Source organism: Carassius gibelio, chromosome A20 (genome assembly GCF_023724105.1).
Source record: "Carassius gibelio isolate Cgi1373 ecotype wild population from Czech Republic chromosome A20, carGib1.2-hapl.c, whole genome shotgun sequence".
Classification (NCBI taxonomy): Eukaryota; Metazoa; Chordata; class Actinopteri; order Cypriniformes; family Cyprinidae; genus Carassius; species Carassius gibelio.
The window spans coordinates 18,557,679-18,580,503 of record NC_068390.1 but is presented as its reverse complement, the minus strand read 5'-3'; the positions used below and the strand labels follow the sequence as shown (position 1 = coordinate 18,580,503).

General features: G+C 38.4%; 1 protein-coding gene across 3 annotated transcripts in view; it reads right to left on the bottom strand.

Annotated features, from left to right (window-relative positions):
* LOC127938675 (myelin transcription factor 1-like protein) overlaps nt 1-22,825 on the bottom strand; it is a 51,258-nt gene that overhangs the window by 6,593 nt on the left and 21,840 nt on the right. For all 3 annotated transcript variants that reach the window (XM_052535468.1, XM_052535469.1, XM_052535470.1), the window contains exons 6-15: nt 15,211-15,653; nt 12,336-13,337; nt 9,619-9,750; nt 8,867-8,957; nt 7,093-7,200; nt 6,558-6,778; nt 4,522-4,793; nt 1,609-1,833; nt 780-895; nt 19-87 (exon numbers count right to left, since the gene is read on the bottom strand). In XM_052535468.1, coding sequence (XP_052391428.1) covers nt 19-87; nt 780-895; nt 1,609-1,833; nt 4,522-4,793; nt 6,558-6,778; nt 7,093-7,200; nt 8,867-8,957; nt 9,619-9,750; nt 12,336-13,337; nt 15,211-15,653 — 2,679 coding nt within the window. The remainder of the gene's footprint in view (nt 1-18; nt 88-779; nt 896-1,608; nt 1,834-4,521; nt 4,794-6,557; nt 6,779-7,092; nt 7,201-8,866; nt 8,958-9,618; nt 9,751-12,335; nt 13,338-15,210; nt 15,654-22,825) is intronic.

The following is a 22,825-nucleotide window of genomic DNA, read 5'->3' as shown; positions in this document are numbered from 1 at the left end:
GAGAGTGCGTGGGCTTACTTCAGATCCTGGGAGTTAGATGTCATCATACCACGCATGCCCTTGTCAGCCAGTTGGCAGCTTGATAGCCTTAAGAGAGGATTTTAGTAGCATGAGGCATGGTTTACTAGAACAGCTGCATTTTCAAAGCTACTAAGGTGCACTCAGGGTCACTTTCTTTATTTAAAAAAAAAAAGTAAATGCAAATAAATGAATTGTAATTTTTTATGTTTAAAATAATAAACACTTTTATCAGTAGCCCCCCCAAAAAGCAGTTTTATTGTATATGGATGCTAAGATCATTTCACCAGCTGAATAATACTGACTTGATCTTGTATTAATTAATCATGGCTGCCTGCTAATAAAGCATTTTTACAAATGCATTCATAAATAAAAGCTTTTGCTTATATAGTAAGTCCAAGATTATATGTAGCACAATATAAATGAAGAATAATGAGTGTGCATTTAACTGTGATAATTATTTAATATATTTAATAGAATCATTTTACCAGCATTGAATTATATATTTCTTATCGTCAATGCTGAAAACGGTGTTGCTTAATATTTTGTGAAAACTTTTTTCCCCAGGATTATTTAATGAACAGAAAGTCAAAAAAACATCTGCATTTATTTGAAACACAATCCTTTTGTAACATTGTGTCTTTATTTACGTTTAATCAATTCAATGCAACCTAGCTGAATAAAAGTATTAATTTCTCGTATTAACGGGCACAGTACTGTAAAAAAAGAAGGGAAAGAATCTTGGTAGATGCTAAGCTTACGTGAGGAGTTCCTTCTTACTCTCCTTGCAGGGAGCATATTTGTGTTTGGGGCTGGGGAGGGACACTTCTGAATACTGCTGCTCTTCCAATAGATCCTGAAAGGGGTCCAAGTCATCCTGAAAATGAGAATGGAGAAAGAAAAAGAAAGATGTTATGATGCAGTATAAAAGGGAAGAATAGTACAATGGCCTGTTAGTACATATTATTAATACATATTATTACATAATATACAGCGCAGTTCACATTTAAAAGAATACCATGTTTTATAACACTGAGCTCAAAATCTCATACAGTCTAATTTGCATAAATTCAAGTCCCCCAACAACTTAGAAAAAACATAAATTCCCTTTTGAAATACTAATAACAACAGTTGAAGTCTGGGGGTTCATTAATGAGTAATTAATTAGCAGAGGAAACCCGTTTTCAAGCAATAATCTCCAGTGAAGTGAAGGCATGCAGTACCAGCACTCTACACTAGGTGTCCTTTCAGTCCTTCAAAAGAAACGGCCTACCATCCTTCATAGCATTTCAACGGGAGAAAATACAGCCTCCCCAACCAGTTTACTGTTTAAGGTTTACACAAAGCAACCATTTAGAAATGACTAAATTGTGCTCCAATTAACATGTCACATGCAAACAATTTTAGATTATAAATAGCCCCTTTTGCTTGGCTACAGTGGAAATGAAAATGAGGGAAGACTGAGCAGTAATCTCTTCCTAAGGATTGCATTGGAAGTGGGCTGAATGCAGAAAACTGTAATCTTACTATGACTATTGCTCATCTACCAACTGCCTTTTTAGCTAACCAGTAGCCACTAAGAGCAAGTACCTCCTTGTGGTCCTCGTCCAGGCGCTTGATCTTGGTGTAGTCCACAGGCAGGTCCCAGCAGTCTGCTGTGCTCATCTGGTAGCAGTGGCTGTTGAGCAGTGCCTGTCGTTGGGGCGACATGGGCTGCAGGGGGGTCAACACTGTGCCTCCATTGCCCTCCCCCATCCCTCCAGCCTGGCTCAGATCCAGGGTTCCGTTCTCATCCCCATCTCTGTCATCTGGGCTCTGCCACAAAAGAGAGAAGAGAGAGTAGGACTGATAAGAGAATAAAGAATAACGACAATAATTAAGAGGTAAAAAGATGAAAGGAGTGAGATATGGAAGGGAAGGATGTGGAGGGGTACATGGTTCACCATGTGTTAGAGGGATACACCACCCCAAAATGGAAAGTTTGTCATTAATCATTTACCCCCATGTCATTCCAAACCCACAAAAGATTTGTTCATCTTCGGAACACAATTTAACATATTTTGGATGAAAACCGAGAGGCTTGTGCCTGTCCCATAGACGGCCTACGCTCTTCTGTGTCAGCCACGTCACAAGGATGTGGTGTTTTCTTTCAAATCAAAGCATAAATACACATAGAAACAGCACATCCTTGTCACAGAAGTGCATATAGGCAGTTTGAGTGATGTGTAGAGACAAAGAGGAGACTGTTGACAAAGGAATTGTTGGATAAAGTCATTATTTTTTGTTTTATTCGTGTACAAAAAGTATTCTTATCGCTTCATAACATTACGGTTGAACCAGTGATGGCAGACGGACTATTCTGAAAATGCTTCTCTTACTTCTCTGGACGTTGACAGTGTAACATACTTGGCAGTCAATGGGACATTCACAGGCCTCCCGGTTTTCATCCAAAATATCTTAAATTGTGTTCCAAAGATGAACAAAGCTTTTACGGGTTTGGAACAACATGGGGGTAAGTGATAAATAATCAAATTTTCATTTTGGGGTGGAGTATCCCTTTAAATAGTAAAAGAACGTATTTTTTGATTTGAGTGATTTTAATATATAATGTATTATTAGCATTTTAATTCTAATTATTATTATTTATTTATTTTTTCCATAAATATTAAATTATATTTTTTGGTAACATTATTCTTAATGTAAATTATACATGAAATCAAAACTGATAATTGTTATTTTTTGTTAGTTATTGCAGTGTTTATTATAAATGATTTATTCATGCATATGATTTTATCAATTCACACACATTATTTTTCATATTTCAAAAACATATAATGATAGTTAAGAAAAACTATTGCAATTTCTGTTTCATGTCTACTTTAAAGAGCTTACTGTACAAAAACAAAGGAAAGGGATCTCGATGGAGAACCAACATGCAGAGCATTAACTGTGTGTTCAAATACCTAGAAAGAAACAGTAGTTTTGTGGTTCAGTCCCATTAACCTTCTTCCCTCTTCCCTGAGTTGGGCATGAATAATTAATATAATTGCATTGTTTGAACATTTGGCAGCTTTATTTACACTGTTGTTGCTGATTTTGTTGTCACGTGTGGTAATTAATTTCTGGTGATGTCAAGCTGTATTTGTACCTCTAATTAAAATGATTAGTTAGATAGTTGTTTGCTACCCTTTTCAAGTTTCATGTACTGTATAAAATCTTAAGGTCATTTGGCATATTATGAGCCAACAAGCATGTTATTCTGTAGTTTCACTACCATTTAGAAGTTTGGGGTCAGTATTTATTTTACAACATTTTATAAAATGTTGTTCTTTTTATACTTCTGTTTAATTAAGCAGCACAACTGTTTTCAGCATTGTTAATTATAAATATTCTTGACCACCATATTAGAATGATTTCTAAAGGATCATGTGACATTGAAGACTGGAGTAATGAATGCTTAAAATTCAGCTTTGCCATCACAGGAATAAATGATATAAAAAATATATTAAAGTAGAAAAAAGTTATTTTAAATGTATATTTTTTAATAAAATATATGCAAGTGAACATAAGAGAATTCTTGAAGTGTTACTGACCCCAAGCCTTTGAATGGCATAAAACATGATGAAATGTAGCGCATAACACTGAACAATTTGCATACAATGCTAAGAAAAGTCTTTCAACAATTATGGCAAATTTTGACAACATAATAAGTTCAATTAATAAATGTACTTATAATTAAGTAGATGAATTCAGCTAAAAAACATGTAAGCAGTCAACAATATATAAAAAAATATCTACAACCACTTCAGTTTTTTTCAGTGGGAAACGATGGGAGGAGAAAAGATACGAAAGAAGAGAGTGCGAGCATCTTCTTTGGGTGCCCTACATCTCCATGCACAGCTGCTTATTAGTGAATATAAAGAGCCCTGCAGCTCCTCACTACCCCGTCCCTCTTTTTCTCTCATTCTCATCCCCACTCCCTCCAGCCTGCTGCCTAACTGTCCTTAAAGAGAGGTCATTGTCTTTTCTATATACCCAGAGGGATGCTGGAAGAGCTGGGTTGACTCAGACCACAGCTGAAATCAACATTAATTCTACTTGTTTCAGTGAAAGAGGGTTGGGGCACCACTACCCCAGCGTTCCTGCAGCTGCCAGCTTCCTCTGGTCTCCTCCAGCCCTAGAGAGTCATTATCACCATATAGATTATGTCTGAAATCAATGTGTCACTAAAGCAACTGTGGCTCGTTCAGACCATTAGGCTCATATGATGACCCTGAGCCTAGCAGAAAGGACCTGCAGGAGCTCTCAGAGATGCTGCTGTCATTCATTTGAGCTCGGGGAGAGGACCAGGGGTTTGCCCCGAATGACTCTATACTCGCATGCCCTCATTTCGGTGAACTACCTTACAGCACAGTCACACTCGAAGTATATAAGTATAATATTAGCAGTACAAGTGGGTGAGGATGAGAGAGGAACTGGCAGGAAAAAGTTGTTGACCCTCACCTGTGCCAGGAGCTCCGGGCCTTTCCCAGTGAGGCTCTGGGGCATCTCTCTGCAGCGCGTGGACAGGTTGAGGATGGCAGTTGCGGCCATGTGGGCGGCTTCCATGTCGTGCGTGTAGTCGAAGCTGCTCTTGCTGCAGGTGCTGCTGGCGCTGCTTCCTCCTCCTCCTCCTCCTCCTCCTCCTCCTCCACAGATGAGACTGCTGCTGCTGCTGGGAGCGTAGCTGCTCGTGGTGCTGCTGGCCGGGCTCGAGGTCTTACAGTAGCGCTTGGCTGCACACATACACATACACCAGGTCAGACGGGCACTATGTACTTGGATAGATGGATGAATGACTGATAGATATACACAATTTAGATAGAACAATAGACTGAATGATCGTTAGAATGATAGATAGAATGATGGAATGATAAATGTTAAAACACACAGACACACACACACACACACACACACGCACACACACACACTTATTAGATGATCTGATTTTTCATGATGAATACTGTGTGAATGGTTTGACAGTATATCTAGGTTTCATGAAGAGGGCTACACATTATTAACATGAAATGTAAGATTTGCATGGGAAGCATCTAGACAAGATTTCTTTTTTTATATAAATCCACATTCATTGAAAAACCCTGGTCTGCAGCCAGACACAACAGAACACAGAAATCTGTTATTGACTAAGGAACTGGATCAGCTGCTAAAATGCAGTTAAAACCACTTATTCAAGATTTATTCTGCTCTCCCATTTGATCGTATTTTTCATCTAAGTTTTCTTTGAGACAAATAGCAATGCTTTCATTACAACTAAACTGGGTGTAACTAATTGATGTTGCCAACTGAGTCTAAATGAAGTGCAGTTAATTCCAAACATTAATTAAATGTTATTCATATTATTATTTTTTCCAAGCTTAATTTTCTTTATTTGTTTAATTTATCAAAAAACTGCATTTCTTTGCTAAAGCATACAGTCAAGCAACATCACTTGCAAGAATGCTCTTTAATTTCCGAGATGTGGTATGTGTTCTGATTTCAATAACATTGCCTATATTAACACTACAGGGCATGCTGTAATGCTCCTTATGGGCAATCAAGACTGTCCTGATGTAATAACCATGAGTTATAATGAAAATGAGTTATTTTTAGCACAGCTAATAAAACCGTACCAAAATATCCTGTCGAAATCTGTTGACAGGAAATCTCTACAATTTCTGGCTAGGGTGTGGAATCAACTGCTACCATTCTGAACACAATCGTTCCAGATAATTTGATTCCTTCACAAATGTAAGTGCGGCCATTTATCAAGAACACGGCTGCAGTTAAACCAATAATAAAAAATAAAAAAATTCACCAAACAAAGAAAAACTATGTCTGACAAAACTGACACACCTAGACGTCAGGTTTTTAAATCTGGCATCATTCAAAGATTTGTCTGCATCTCTCACTGTGGACCAGTAATGAAAAGGTTAACACCTACATAACTACTTTTAATATCAATAAATGCACACATATATTTTGCTATTGTTAACTGATAAGAGAACGTCTCATTAATTTAAATCAACCACACATATAATGGTTGCAACATATATAGAAAGAGAGAATATATCATGATATATGATAAAATTACAGATTAATTTATGCTTGCATTCTTTAATATACAAATATTTATCCAGTCACAATGAAATTAAAGTAGCTGCATGCAAATTAGATATCTCTTCATTGGTTTTGTGTACCTAGGTTATTAATCATTTCAGAAACCAATAAGTGGAGTAGGATTTCCAATAAAGGAGCACTGAACTCGACGACTACCTGTGAAAAATCATAGCTAAAGCTTTTATTAAGAGAAGGCCTTCACTTCAAAATAGAAAATGAGAGTAATTCTAAATGGAAAATACCACAAGGACGTCTGGCTGTAAAAATCTAATTCTAATCTTATTTCCATCTGATCCCTTAGAGAAAGACCAGTTTATCAATTCTGACTCTTTCTGCTTCACCGGCCTCAACAAAAGAGGAAAGAATAACAAAGCCAAGCTTGCCATCATATTCTTTGGGTGAGGTGTCTCGCCCATGGCTCTTCGGGGTGAGGGACCTCTTGCCGTAGGCATGAGGCTGGTTATCAAAACTGCTGCTGTAGTCGAAGCTGGCTTTGGAGTACTTCTCCAGCTCCTTGGCCAGGTTGGATCGTGGAGTACTGGTTGGGACGTTATTTTTGTACCCATACTGTGGGATCTCCAGCTGTTTTACAAAGCACATGGGTCTGGAACAATTAACAAAGGCAGGGAATCAAGGTTGGGTATCAGAGTCCTAGACAAAGTCAACATGAATCACAGTTCTCAACCCATTTTATATTCGTTATGTAACACGTTTTCATTCATCTGGATTCATCTTAAAGAGATAGTCACCCCAAAATTAAAAACAAATTTGTTAAAAAAAATATTTCAATTACTCAAATCACTAAAGCACTATAAAAATACATGTACACATGAATAGGATTGATGTACTATTCTTACAAAAATTAGAAGCTAGACTTATTGCATTACTAAATATTATGGCACAGAGGGTCACCAATACCTAAGGACACGGTCTGACGCCTGGTTGGACTTGGAGCTGTCACAGGAGTGATGTTTCTCCTGAACCTTCGCCATCTTCTCGGCGGCAGCTATGGGACATCCCGAGAGACTGCAACAGCAGCAGAGCAATTTATGTAGGGTTAACTTTATGTTACAAGCAGCATGTAAGGGCACACACACATACACACTCTCAAATGCTCACACGTGCCCTAGCAGAGAGCAGAAGTTAAAGTACAAAGTGAGATATGAGAGAATGTATGAGAGAATGTATAATTCCAGCATATGGAGACAATTCTGTCAGAGAGAATAAGTCTGCTTTTTATGACATTCTCTCAATACAGACTTCCAACGTGTTTGTAAAATCCTGGTACACTTGTGTGTGCTACATGGGGATATTTACGTATGAATTATGCATTTCATGTGGCCTACTTCTATAGTATGAAGGCAAAGCTTTGCAGATATCTGCTGGGCATTTCTGGCTGGCTGGTTCAGAAAGCTCCCTCACAGCGAGATACCGCAGTCATTTCAGAGAGACACACTACAGCAAACTGAGCTTCAGAACATCCAGCTACGCTCACTCACTCTCTTTCTCCTTTCTCTCTTTCTTCCTTGTTGGTTCTTCCTCTCATTACTCTCTCTATCTTCCTCTCTGTTTGTTTATCCCTCAATTCTGTCTCATTTCTCTCATTTTTCTGACGTCTTCTCTCTCTGTGTAATCCTTTGTATGGTTGGGAACTGTCATCTTATCGTCTATTTTCTTATTGTTTTCTGGTTATATGGAATCCATTTAGTCGCTCTCAAAAAAAAAAAAAACAGTACTTGTGACTTTACTGGAATGGAATTTGACAAAATCAAGTGCTGACAGACAGACAGAAGGACGGCTGTCACTATGCTGAGTTGCCGTGACAACCATGCGATGAGGAATGTGTAGACAAACCATATATGCTGTACAAGGTTTTTATATTCCACTATTATATGTTTTGTTTTCTTCAGCTAAACCCTTCTAATAGTGTGTGCGCATGTGTGCGTATGTGTGTGTGCTTGTCCCATAGGAGCTGTTCCATATAACATGGCCTGCAGCAACTTCTGGTGGAGACTGCATCTGTCTGAATGTACACCATATGCACATGGAGGCACATCTTTACTGCTTAAGTGTGAGTGTTTGTACATGTTGATCTCTCATTCTTAAGATACTCAATTCTCTAGCTTCTTATGCATATAAAATTATTCTTTTTATTATTGTAGAGAACATTGCAATTTTTTATTAATATATTATTTATGAATTATTTATTATTATTATTATTAAAATGTCTTTGGTATACAGACACACACATGAAACTGTATATAATACAATTACACACACACACACACATATATACACACACACACGCACACACACACACACACACACACACATATATATGTGTGGGTGTGTGTGTGTGTGTGTTTATTTATACATTGTTAGAGGCTTTTTTTAAGGTTTCAAATGTTCACCAAGTTCCTTGTTCCATGTGGGAATCCTGAATCTCTAGTCTGCATGTCAAAAGTGCCAATGTGAAAATAAAATATTTTAGCCTAGAGCTATGCGTTTCTACGATCCAGCCAAGCTCAGTACAAAATAAACAAATCAGTCCCTCTTCTTCTTCCTGAAAGCAAGGCTCCATCTAAATCTACGTATTCTTCTTATTCCTTATATAAAGTGTGTAAAAAGACTGGAACATCAGTCCCCACAGTGCTGCCTGTTTCTTCTCTCCACATTGCTTCCAGCTACTCACCTGCGGTGGGAGTTCCTGTTGCTATTTACATGGCCACGTCCCGAGCAGCCAGGCGTGGGGCACTTTAGAACATTCTCATACATTGCAAGAACTTGGACAAACAGAGAGGAGAGGGCGAGAGAAGGTTAGGAGGATCCAGAGTGAGTATGAAAGCCTTGTGTTCCATTAAGCTGAACGGGCTGAGTGACAACAGCATGCACATGCTCCTAAGAAACGTTCCAGCTGAAATCAGTTAATCATAAAGTTAATCACGGCCACACCATATGGTGAAAGAAGAATCTAGGCATGCAATGTGTTAATGGCATGCATGTTGTGTGAAAGCATTGGCGTACAAGGAAAAAAGAAACCTCTCTTCAATAAAAGCTGATTTATTTTTGGTGAATTAAATGAGTCTAGCCATTAGGTTGTCTATGACACATCCTGCAGCGCTACGTCTCTGGGCCTGCAGTAAACTGACTCATCAGAAGCTGCCTGTAACATGATCCTCATCCAATTAGAGGTGTGACTGGAGGTAGTGATGAAAAAGTTGCTTTGCATCTGAGAGATCATTGCAGCCATATTGAGAAACAGACTAAAATTACAAATAAGCACCAATCAGCACATCCAGACAAGCAGAGGATGTTCATATGAGAAAGAGCGCCACTGCTTCGGGTGGAGGAGGAAATGAACTCAAAACATGCCCGCAGCACAGTTGGCATGTAACAAACACGAATGGGAACCAATGTGCAAGTGGCCATTCATATTCGGCTTACTTTCTGGTGGCACGCGGTCTTTGTGGGGGCAGCCAGACAAGCTCCGATGGTGAGGGTAGAGTCCAGTGACATGGCCCGTGCCATCACAACCCGGGGTTGGACATTTGCTTTCTTTTTTCTCTCCCCTTGAGTCTGTAAGCAAAGACAGTTATTGGCAGATCCTGTTACAGGCACAGTAAGCAAATCCCATTAACCTGCTGGATTCTTTGTGATAACATTTATGCTCCTGTTACAGCTATTCTCAAACACTCGTCGTCTGTTTACTTTGAAATTGGATACTGGATAAAGAATATAGCTTGAATGAGACTTGTGGCTGAGATTGTGTTGGATTGTAATTCAAAAAATTGTAACAGTTACGGCACAGAGGAATTTCATTAGTCAGACAATTTAAAAAAGATTTACATCATTAATTTCAATTAATTACGTCTATTTATTCCCTGATTGGTAGAACACGTTTTTTTCAAGTTTTTTCAAACATTTTAATTCTGCTATACATCAGGGCAAAAACCACATTACTACAGAATAACTATATATATATATATATATATATATATATATATATATATATATATATATATATATATATATATATATATATATATATATATATATATATATATATATATATATTCTCAGTAAAACTGACAGCCATTAAATTATAAAATATATTGAGCTATAACCACTTATAATAAACGTATAGCCTATCAGGAAACTTTCATAGTTCATTAATTTTGAGATTGAGCTTTCTGTACTAGATAAAATGTCAGCCAATAATATAATATAATAATATATATATATATATTATTCATCCTCTTCCAATAATATAATATAATATAATATAATATAATATAATATAATATAATATAATATAATATAATATAATATAATATAATATACAGTTTCATAAAAATGAAATATACAACTATACGCACTGAGAAAAAAAGAGCTGATTTAAAATGAGGCAGTAATTGTGAGGAAATAGCAATCAGAGCCTTTACATTATACATATAAATGTATCAATGATTTTATCACATACCATTTTATTCTACAAAGACATTTTAGTACAGGTTAACGTGTTCATGTGTGCTATTGATATTACAAGCAACCAATTCATATTTCTGACATTAAATAGGTTAACGTTTCTTTTTGCAATTTTATCTTGCAAATGAAAACTTGCAAGAAAAATATGTTCAGCTTTCACTGGTCTTGGTTCACATTGTGCATAGCTTCTACCATGAGACTAGAAAGGGAAAACCAGCAAACAGCAGTTTCTGATAAAATCGTGGATACATTTATCAGTGCATGCATTCTCTGTTATTCAAACCGGTTTACCTAAGTGAACACATTTGTAATATCTTCCCTCTTTTATTAGCCAAAAATAACTGCAGTAGAACTCTTCAAGCATGCAGTAATAATGCTCCTTGTCAGTCAGAACAGTGAGATCTCTCGACGTGTTTAATAACGATGGTCCAATAATTAGCGCCAAGAATAGTTTCTGGAGACAAGGTGTGAAATCATGGTGTAATTCTATAATTACACGACCCTCTAACTTGCTGTGGTCGTGCACTGAAAACAACAGCAAACTGCTTTGATAGGAAGCACAGAGATGCTCTCCATAATGAAAAATGCTAAATCTGAGCAGAGACAAATGATCAACCTTTTAAAGTACTAGACAGAAAGAGCTGTTAGGTTTGGTAACCAGTTGATCTGAGGATCCTCAACACTATAAAGTACATTTGTTAAATGTGATGTTGATATGCTCCTATAGTTTCTGATTGCTAATATCTGGATATATCAGATGACGAGGAGATGGCTCATTTCAAAAGGTGGTGGGTGTGGATTGGGAAGGATTTGAGGTAACAAACCATGTATGGGATCCAAGGGATGAGATTTGCTTTCTTAACGGGCCGTGCAGATTGCCATTACTCATGCCTGACAAGGTAAGTCTCTGATGTTACCATGTCAGCCTATTTTAGCAGCATAAGCTGCTGCCATTATGGAAGTCGCTACCAGGGTGACCTGAGTGTTTAAAACAAGCCCCAAAATGCTTCCATCTCACCAAAGTGACCCCATAGACATCAATGCCATCTGAGAAATGTGTAAAGGAATGTTAAGTGACCCAAGACACTGGGGAACAAATGCTGCAACAGCTTTCAGGACGAGACAATTATATTCATATTCGTGCAAGTATGCTCCTTAATGGAAACTTGATGTTTTAAGTAAGAAATACAAAGTCACATTGGAATATATAAGATTGCATATACAAGAAATAGTCACAATGTGAGATATAAAATAACACAAATAGGAGGAATAAAAAAAGTATTTGTGAGATGTATATATAAAGTCACATTTATGAGGAAGAAAGTCACATTGTGAGGTATAATATCACAATTAGGAAAAACAAAGCCACATTTGTGAGATATGAAGCCACACTGTGAGACAAATCGTGATATATAACATTATAATTACGAGAAATAAATATCAGCGTCAGATATAATGTCACATTTACCAAAACTAAAGAAATAAAATAAGGAAATTCAGACCTTTTATCTCACAGTTTTGACTTTATATCTCACAATTACCAAAATATTACTAAAACCTTTTTTATTTAATTCCTCTGTGGCACAATATGACTTACATATTCTGTATGCTGAAGGGGAACTATCTACTGATTTCTCTGCCAAAATGCAAAATCTCATCAGAAGTTTGATTTTTACCTTTAGGGTAATATGCTCTTTTTGCGCCATCATGATGGAGTCGGGCCTTGCGTTCTTCTGCACTGCTGCTCAGCCTTGGGCTGTGCTCTCCATGAAGACGCTGATTGTCCCTCCGAGCCACCATCTGTTCTGATGCCATTCTGTCTCGCATAACCTTGGCACGCTCGGATTCAAGAGCAATGGCCTCTTCCAGCAGCGACAGGTTGCCTTTAGTCATGTCAAAAGCTTCATCGGAACGTTCAGAGGCCACTGACGTAGTGTCCTCATCCCCTTCCTGGGCGCAGCTAGAGGGGTAGCCTCTTGAAGCAGGGCTGAGCTGCTCCTCCAGTTTCATCAGATTGACCATGTCTGAGTAGTTCCTCTCAAGAGGTCTGTGCTGGTCCATCTGGCAGCTGTCATACCTGGGCATGTGATGCATTGGAAGCTGCTGCTGCTGTTCGCCCTGGTGCTGCACTTGGTCCTCCATCGTGGACCGCTCGGAAGTCTGGGTCTCACTAAGTTTGCGGGCCAAGTCGAAGCACTGGTTGCGCAAACACTCCAAGCTACTGAGACACACTTCTTCCTCACTGTCATCTGCATGGCCCCGTCCATTAGTGTGGCCAGCTGAGCCAGTATCCCCAGACCCGGCATCTGCGTATCCGTCATCGGGAAGCACGGCCCCATGCCCCTGGGCCAGAAGCTTCAGGGAGTCCACGGTCTCGCGAACCACATCGCTATTCAAGTCAACGCTCAACTCTCCCTTATGACCTCCTTGTTCGCTCCCTTCATCATCATCCTCGTCGTCATCCTCACCTGCACTGTTGGAGGAATTGCTATTCATCTCTGATTCAGTCATGGCCTGGTAGGCAGCATCCTCTGCGATTTTACCAAGATTGAGAAGGGACTTGGCCACCAGCTCGTCATAATTCTCATACTCCTCATTGTTAATGCTGTTGTTATTGTTATTGTCCCTCTCAACTATTTGATTGGATTTTGATTGTCCACCACTGGAATAATTGTCATCTGAAGAGAAAAGAGAACAATTTGTTGGTTAAATGCGAAAAATACAAAGAATTTGACAGCAATTTATTTTGATAGTCCACTTTAGACATTCTGCTGAAAACGAGTAACTTTGCAACTATCAGTCACCTACCAGTCTTTAGAGTATTAGTCTCTGCTAACCCTATTTTGATGTTCCTCCAACAGAAATTCTACTGTTTGTAAGTAGCTTTGTGATTACATGTCAACTTATTCTACTAACCCTAGCCTAGCAGTTCACCACTACTCTACTAATACGCTAATGAGAGTTAGTTGACAAGTAAATGTAAAGTTACTCATAGTTAATAGATTATCTAAAATGGATTATTGAAATAGATAAAAACTTTCTAAACTGCACCTCAAATACATTGCACACTAGGGCCTTCCACCTTGTTAAAAGAAAGTGGCTTGAGCGGCATGATAAATTCACAAACGAAATGTCAGTCCTCTCTATAATCTGAAGGGGCCTGAACACTATCATTATGAAAATGTAACGTCTCATGAACGATATCATTAATGTAGCAAATCTAAGACAAATGTCACACCAGGGTTTCACGTACAGCTCGATGACACAGGTACAAATTGATTTATAAAATCAAATGCAATTTAGCAAGATGGTAACTGCCACTATGCTGCTGAAATATATTTGAGTATTCTGCAATAGAAACAGATGAAATTTTAGAGAAACGGCAATATGGTACATGAATCATCAGGCAGCCTTTTAAATGTTTCACCAGACATGTTCATGTTTTATAACATGTAAGCAGCACAGGCTGCCCTGAAAGCCTCTCAATTGTACTGAAAAGATTTTAGTGTTGCTAGTATTTGGGACAGAGGCGGATGAGACTGCAGGGATAAGCAGCGGATGAGGTGCTCTGTTTCTGGAGCCAGAAATATCCTCAGGAGGAGCCCATTTTCACCAGGGAGGGGTGGGGGAGGGGTGGGGGGGGGGGGGGGCTGAGTGTATTTGACACCTCCTGGAAGGGTGGCGTGCATGTGTGGAGGGGGGCCAAAGTTAATAACTCAGAGAGCCTCTTCTCTCTTTTACTCTGGAGCACTGTCACAAGCGATTGAGGACACCAGAGAGTGAGGGTGAGACGCATACTGAGGAAGCAGTCACATCTGCTTTCCCTCAATTGCGAAAGGGGAGTTGGATTGTTCCATGCTGTAAAATTCACATTAATTAGGATGGTGAAGGCCGGCCATTCTCAGCAGGGTGTATGTAGATTTCATTGTGATTCAGCAAATTACACATACTGTATGACTTGAAACTAAAACAGGCAATTTTAGAAATAAAACATTGACTTGAATGACTGCATATTCTGTCAGTTATACTCCGAAATGTCAGTTGACCTATAATAAGCTGCCCTTGATTTATATTTCACGAAGCATTCTGTGTGTCAGAGCAAGAACATGTCCTTCTGTAGATTCTAAACATTATATTTCCTGCTAACATTTTCCAGAATGCTCATATAACCAAGGAAAAACATTTAAACATAAAAAACATTTTCAATGTTTATGAAACTTTTAGTGTTAACTGAACCTAGCTAACTGGGAACATACAATTTTGGCTAATGTTGTGTAATGGCTCTCTGAAAAATCTTGTTATGACAAGAATAGAACGTTCCTTCAACATGGTCAGACTTAATAAAGTTTTTTACAGTTCTTGAAAACAAACAAGCAAGCAAACAAACATATGAATAATAAATAAAGCTTCTTGAAAATCATCAGATCATAAAAGTCATATTTCAATTATTCAAACATATATACATTATTATTTCATGTTTTAAGACCATTGTTCCATGACTATACAGATGTTCTGGAAAACAGAATATGCAATCAATCAGAGAAGATTTACCTTGCTGATGACTCTGATTTTCATAGTATTCCTCTTCTTTATGCTCATCTTCATCGTCCTCCTCTTCATCCTCTTCCTGCTCTTCATCATCCCCATCCTCCTCCACCACTTCCTCATCCTCTTCTACCTCTTCCTCCATTTGCTCTATCTCCTCTACCTCCTCTCTCTCCACCTCTCCATCTTCCTCATCCTCTTCTTCCTCTCCCAGTTCCTCATTGTCGTCTGAGCACTCCTCTTCTTCATCGTCCCCTTCCCCCTCCTCTTCTTCCACTTCCTCTACTTCTTCCTGTTCCCTCTCCTCTCCCTCCTCCATGGCCTCATAACTTTCATACATGGTGGGCTCTCCATCAGCCATGCTTATAAATGGATGGCGTTTGGAAGCTGGCTCCTGCAGAGGTTTCTCCTGGGTTTTCCTTTTCTTAGCCAAGGGGCATCCATATACACTGCACAAAAAATTAAAACAAAAACCCAGAGAATTATGCTCAACAGTTCTGAAAAATTACCTTGAATCTGCGAAGGGTGTCTGTGCCAAAGCTCAGACTTCAGAGATAAGAAGTATTAGAATTATTTAAGACACAACAAAGCATTAATAACCACTGGCAAATTTATTCATGTAAATGAGTATGCTGCTTGAACTCTAGTCCCACAAGACAGTACTATTCCTAAACCACCAAGACTCGTTTATGAGACTCATCCTCCAAAATATAAACAATACTACACTTAGCCTTAAAACTCTTTTTTCAAAGTATATTTCTGATTGCTAATACTTTTATTAATTTAACCTTATCCTCGAGCTCCCTTTAGGTTCGTAACCTCAAACCTTTAGCTCAGTTAACAACTGTGATTCACAGTAGACTAAGGCTTTGTAGATATAAACTGGGTTGGCTAGAATCAGAAAAGCAAGCCATCTCACACATTTTGAATGTCGAGAGAACAATTAAAACATTTTTATAATTTGTTCTTGTGGCTGTTGTGCTTGTTCAGGGCTCATCAGACTGTAAAACATTCTAAATTCAGATCCTTTTGCAGGCAGTTATCTTTCACATCCTCCGATGAGGACATGCAGACAGAGGGCTGCTGGAAATAAAAATCTGTATGTGAGTTATAATTCTGTATAATTGACAAGGGTTAAGCCTGAAAAAAAGGCATGGAAACCAATTTTTAAACAATAATGATTTCACAGCATTAGAAATCAAATTTTTCAACCTCATAACCCTACAACACATCAGTCGGCCTGTTGGTGTTAGGTGCCTATTTTCTCTTCATTGTTTTATAGTTTGAAGCAGGTGCTGGTTATAGAGGCTGTGCTTCTATGTGTTGGTGTGTTGTGCGGGCAGACAGCCAGCGTCGTCTGTGTGGGTGAGAGCGTTGCGCGAACGACTCGGAATGACCTTGGACACCTTCGCGTTTCCCACTGGCAGGCCACGCCAATTAAAATTCCACAGGTAATTAAACCACATTTGAATACGGGAGCAGCGGAGGCAGGCTTTGAGTGGGACTAAGGTAATTACGGCCGAGAGAGAGTGAGAAAGAGAGAGAGAGAGAGAGTGAGAGAGATCTGCGAGCCTTTCAGAACGGCCGGGAAAAAATAATGACTTCAGTCAGACAGCTCCTGGTGGACAAATCCTCTGATGAACTTGACTAATACCAGAAATGGCCAGAATATTAGCCCGGACCTGCTCTGTTTTATCACTTCCACAACAACCATAATAATAAATATTGCTGTCAAAGTGGCAGAATGATGAACGAGAATAATTTCTCCGTCTGTTTCTAAAAACATGCAATATATTTTTAATTAAAAGTCTTCAGATAGTCATTCTGTTACAATCAAGGACCTCAGATTAGCCAACATAAATGCTCTTTGGTTTTAACTGGCCCGAATACCAAGAGCATGTTCAGGCTGCAGTCTATTGTGAATTCAAGCTACTGTGGCACCAGGTACGTTCTCGCAGAGTGTTACACCATAGGGCCATGGAGGCGAATTCAGCAGCTACAGCTGGCTGTTCGTGTTCGAGTTGCCATAGGAGCGCGCGGCTCCTCCATGCTCCTACACTGCAGCATCCACAGGCATGCGTGGCAAGGCGCTGTCACCATGGTGATCTCCCCCTCAGGAGTGGGATTTGATATTTGAGCAGACAGACAGAGTGAGAGAGCGAGGGAGATCAGTGATTCTGAGCCTGACAGACATCTCCCTGCTAACCTCCCTTCATTCTGCGCCCTCCCAAAAAGCAGAACAAAGGAGGTGCTGGTGTTGTGCATTCTGCAGGGCTCTTTCTGTCTCTGCAGCTCAGTTACCATCTCTGCAACTGCTGAGCCCGGTCCCCCTCTGCCTAAAAACACGGCGTACATTGCCACACTGACTGAGAGGCTGTTTGCGGTGATTATGTCCTTGGTGGTTCAATTTACAGCAGAAGCTCATGAAATCTGACCCTGGAGCGGGGTTTTACATCTCGCCATGTCTTGGGAGGCATAAGTCTGCCATTCACACAGGTTCGGATCTACGTGAGATTTCAGATGGATGGAAATGCAATACAGGAAGAGGGAAACTACATGATTCATCCAATGGGAAAAGCAGCACTCTTAATTATAAAGGCATGTTGTATGGGTTAAGATCACACAGGTACACACATCAGAAACTTCTGTGCGTATTGCAAACTGGGGTCTGTCTAAAATGGCCAGGGAAAATATCCGAATAGTGAGCAAAAATTGCACTGCAAGCAATATGATAGAGTGCAAGGATATTTCAGATTCATTTTTCCATTTCTTCACGAAACAATGCCTTTAGTTCATAATGAAAACACAAAAATATATAAATTTGGCATCACTTTAGTTGACCAGGGGTGACCAGTTCTCAATATTAACTAACTATTAACCAGGACGTTTGCTTCAGTAAACTCCTAATTCCTGCTTAATAGTTGCCAAATGTATATATCTTAATTTTTTTTTTTTTTTTTAAGACAGACTTATATTAGTAATGGAAGTACATAATTATAAATGAATGCACAAACCATTCACTATGAATAAAACAATGAAATAAAATGAATTCATATAAAGCATGCTTTCCTTATTCTGCATGAATCAGTGTTTTTAATTATTCAAATTAGTAGTAGTGGACTTACTCATTAAGTGGCTGAATTTAGAAAATACTGTTCTTATTATTTTCTTATTATTCCTGATGTATAAAGGCAGAATAAGCTAGAAATTCAGCCACTTGTTTGGCTTCTGAATGAATCCATGTTATTGAACAAATCATTTGAATCAATGACCCAATTACTGACTTCTTGGAACAGCATACTGCTCTTACTATTTCTATAATATAAATATATTGCAGAAGCAGTAAAATGTATATGCTAGTATGGTATTGTGAATTCAGCCAGTCACTTGTTTAGTTACTAAATCAGAGTAGTTAAACAAATTGTCTGAATGAGTGATTCAATGACTCAGTGACAGTTGCTGAATTCATAACACCATACTATAATACAACTATAAATATTTCTATGATATAAACATATTGCAAAAATATCAATAGTAGTATGCTAGAATGCAATTCTGTATTCAGGCCACCTGCTGCAGAATACAAATGCACTGTCTGAAAGTCTGTCTAGAAGCAAAAACAGACGTGCAAAGTAATACTTACAGTATATCAATGGACTATATATCATCAGTATGAAATAATCTATATTAGAGGTTACAAAATATTCAAACACGGAAGCTGTAGTTAAATACAAGATTGTCTAGTTGATCAGAAATTTGACACGCTGCATCAAAAAAGATTAAATGTTATTTGTACTGCTTGCAAGAAAATATTTGGGGTTATAAAACAGGTCCAAACTGTTTTGGTTTTGTCATTATATTCCATGTTTTGCTGTCTGACTACAGTATATAGAAAAGACACCTGGCTCGTCCTCACAGTTGAATTAACAGTTTGGGCGAAATTACAAACCTCTCACACATAACAAATAAGCCCTTGGAATGTATAGCATAGATCATTTAGAATGACTTGACGAGCACAAAGCCAACAGACCACATAGACTGCAACCCGAAGACCCATCAAAAAAAAAGTGAGTGAGCGAGAAGAGAAGACAGAGGACAAAACTGCATGTGCCACCCACACAGTCCAGAGCCCATCTGTTTGCATGCTGCTGGTGAGTTACCGGCACACAAATATGATTTAACCCTGTTACATACAACAAATGTGTAAATTATGGCCTAAGGCAATAAATGAAGTGTCCATCATGCTAAATCTCAATAAACTCTTGAGAAGGGAAAAGACAAAGGGATCCATCAGCAGCTCTGTCACAGCAATCGAATGGCTTTGGTCATAGTTCCATTGACTTCCATTCAACCCAAAAGACATTAATGTTGATAAAACACTCCATTAGTGCAAACAGCATTTTACATGAGAGTGCTTCTTAAATAACCAATGCACCGACTTATATTTTCTGACCTGACTTTTTTACTTCTAATTTTGAAAGTGCCACTATTCCCAGTTCTAAAAAAAGAAAAGAAAAAAAAAGAAAGAAAAAAAAAACGGAAATGGCAGCTCTAAAAATATGCTATGGTATTTTCAAAACAGCTGACATTTGATATAATCTGATCATTTTGAAGCTGTTATGGTGGTCCCTCTTTGATTCAAACATCTTTTGGCATTTAAACACATCTGTTTTATTTTAACCATTGTGAATTTTTATGAATGACATTTTGTGCCGCAAACAAACAGCTGTTTGAGAGCAAAGTTGAACTGCGTAACTCATTAATGTACCTTTCTAAACAGTCATTCAGACCATTTCTCAATGAAAAAAAAAAACACGTCTCAGCTGAATCAAACTTTAAAATTTGAGAGTTATTTTTTCCCATTTCCAAAAAAATTATGAACTGACAAGGTCTGTCGTTTATTATCAGATATATATGCCTATCCTCCATTTGAATGTACAGTATAAATTGTGTAGGTTTTTCATGGTCTCTCCTACAAGCTTTAGTACAACATGCTTTTTCCATCCCTGTATTGGCCTTTCACACTTTACACATTACAAAACACTGCATCTACATTGTCTCTTTGTTTTTCTTGTGGGAGAAAATACAATGGTGGATGAAAGGGGCTGGCATTAAAATCTGTGCATTGTGGCTACCACAAAGGAGGAGAGACCAGACTTGTGTAGAGCAGGGAAAGCAGGCAGGGTGTTATATTGATGAAAAAAAGAAGAAAAAAAGAAAGAGAGAGCAAGCATACAGCTATACCATTCTCTGGCCGCTGCCACCCGCTCTTGGCTCAGTTCCCATTCTTTTAGTGAGTGCTACCTGTCAAGCCCTGAATTATACAGCCCTGGGCTTCAGCCTACGTGAGTCATCCATCAGAAAGGGAAGGAAAGCGGGAGGAGGAGAAAGAAGACTGGAAAAAAGGGACGGAAAGAGAGACGCAGAAGGAGTAAGGGAAAGGTTGAGGAACAAAGAGACAAGATGTGGGGAAGATAAAAAGGAGGAGGAGCGTGAAGAGGAATAGAAAATAGGAAAGTGGAACGAGAGACAGAGTCACAGATGGAGAGGAAGAGGAGAAAAAGAAAGAAAGAAAGAACGCAATACTAAACCCTGTTAAAATCATAGCTCTAACACCTGTACTAACACATACTTTTATTACAAGTCTCTGAATTTGCTAAAAGGGATGCATTACAATGGAGAATGCACAGATAACATGTTTTTAGGAAGTGTATGCAACTAGGAAGGTTTTTAGTTAATGAGAAAATGGCACATTCAAGGATACCTTTATGTTATTTCTAACGTTTTAACATGAATGCAACACCATTTGTCCATTGTAGCAGTGCAGCAGCCATTATAATTGGGAGGAACATTCAACTTATTCATTTGTTGGAAAAGTTCCTCAAGCAAATTAGCTGCGCTTTTTGTATCACTCTGTCGCTACCTGAATTTCATTGGAACTTTAATGTTACTATAAGATGTGGTATTTATTTATCTTATTGCTATGCCAATTGTTTTTTACTAGGTTTATTTGAGCAAAATCAATTACTTTAATTCAAATTAATACTTCATATCTATGTATTTACCTATTTGGTGAGACACATTTAATGAGCCACGATTTCTTTACAAGATAAATCTCATACATACACTGGTAGAAAAATAGGTAACACTTCACAATAAGATTCATTAGTGTTAGCTGTATTATTTAACATGAACTAAGCATGAGCAATACTTCTACAGAATTCATTGATCTAATGTTAATTTCAACATTTACTAATACATTATTAAAATCAAAAGTTCTATTTGTTAACATTAGCTACTGCACAGTGAACTAACATGAACAAAGATGAATGAAAACTGTTACAGATGTATTGCTAACTGTTAGTTCATGTTTAGTTAATACATTAACTTTTGTTAACACATGACACCTTATTGTAGTTTTACTGAGTAACATTTAAGGGTACAAAAGCTTGTTAGTAGGGAAGTATCTTTGAAGGGACAACTTTGTACCTTATCTACTTTTAAAAGGTGCACATTAGTTCCTTAGAATAGTAATGTGCACCCCTGGTACAGCTATGAAGCTTTTAGGAGTAATGTCCAAAATGTACCTTTAAGAATACTGGCCCAGTAAAAAGCCATTGTAAAAAAATGTGTGCATTGCGTGTGTATGTTATGAAGTGCAAAAGACTGATGTACACATATTGTTTTACCCTGAGAAGCCATTACAATACATAAACTTACAATGTGTACATTACATCAGTTCAAACCCCCATCAGAGCAGCTATACATTAACCTCTGCTGTGAATGTGATATATCCCAATATATGCCGCAGGAGACAAACACTGTTTTGGTTTTGTCATTATATTCTTTAATGGAGTGGTAAAGGGCGGCAGACGCTGTGTAGAATTTGCAGGTAACGCAGTGTCCTTATTACAACCCTGCCATTGCCACAATGTTTTCACAAATGCCCCCCAAACGTTAGCTTGCTCTGAGAGCACAGTCGGAGCGCCGTTCTCTCCCCACCCTCTCATTTGGGGGTAATTCATCACTTTCTTGCCCTCTCTCTGCCTTTTCAGTGAGAGGTCTGCTGGAGGTACCATTTGTCTGTTGCAGAAATGCAATTCTGGCTGGTGGTTTGCAGGGCTTGGCTGATGAGGTGACACTGTAGACGTATCCATCAATCTTTTCTGTTCTGCCTTTCTTGTTTTCTATCTTTCTTTTGAGGTACAGTAAATAGCATTAAGAGTAGAGACTGTTAAACATGGAAGTTGAACAGACTGAGAGTGACTTTGACAACAGTTGTCAAATCAGATGCTGTTAGCTTTGCAGCTATAGTGCAATGAAATCCTAAATATTAAAAACGCTCTACTTATATCAGTATAAACATGAATTACCTTAAGCTGCTTGTAAGCGAAAAGTTGCCATTTGTATTGCTCCAACAATTTGTCCTTTAAAAAAAGCTTTTTGACAAACAGGAGACAAACAGCACGACCTTGCTAGACACTTGACAAGCTCATTACAATATTGATGATGTCACAGCTATCATCAGATAGGCTTCATGTATTCCCGACGTACGAAAGCTAATGAGAGTTATATATTCCAGACCCATTGTCCGTTTACATCTGTTTTTAAACGGACAGTC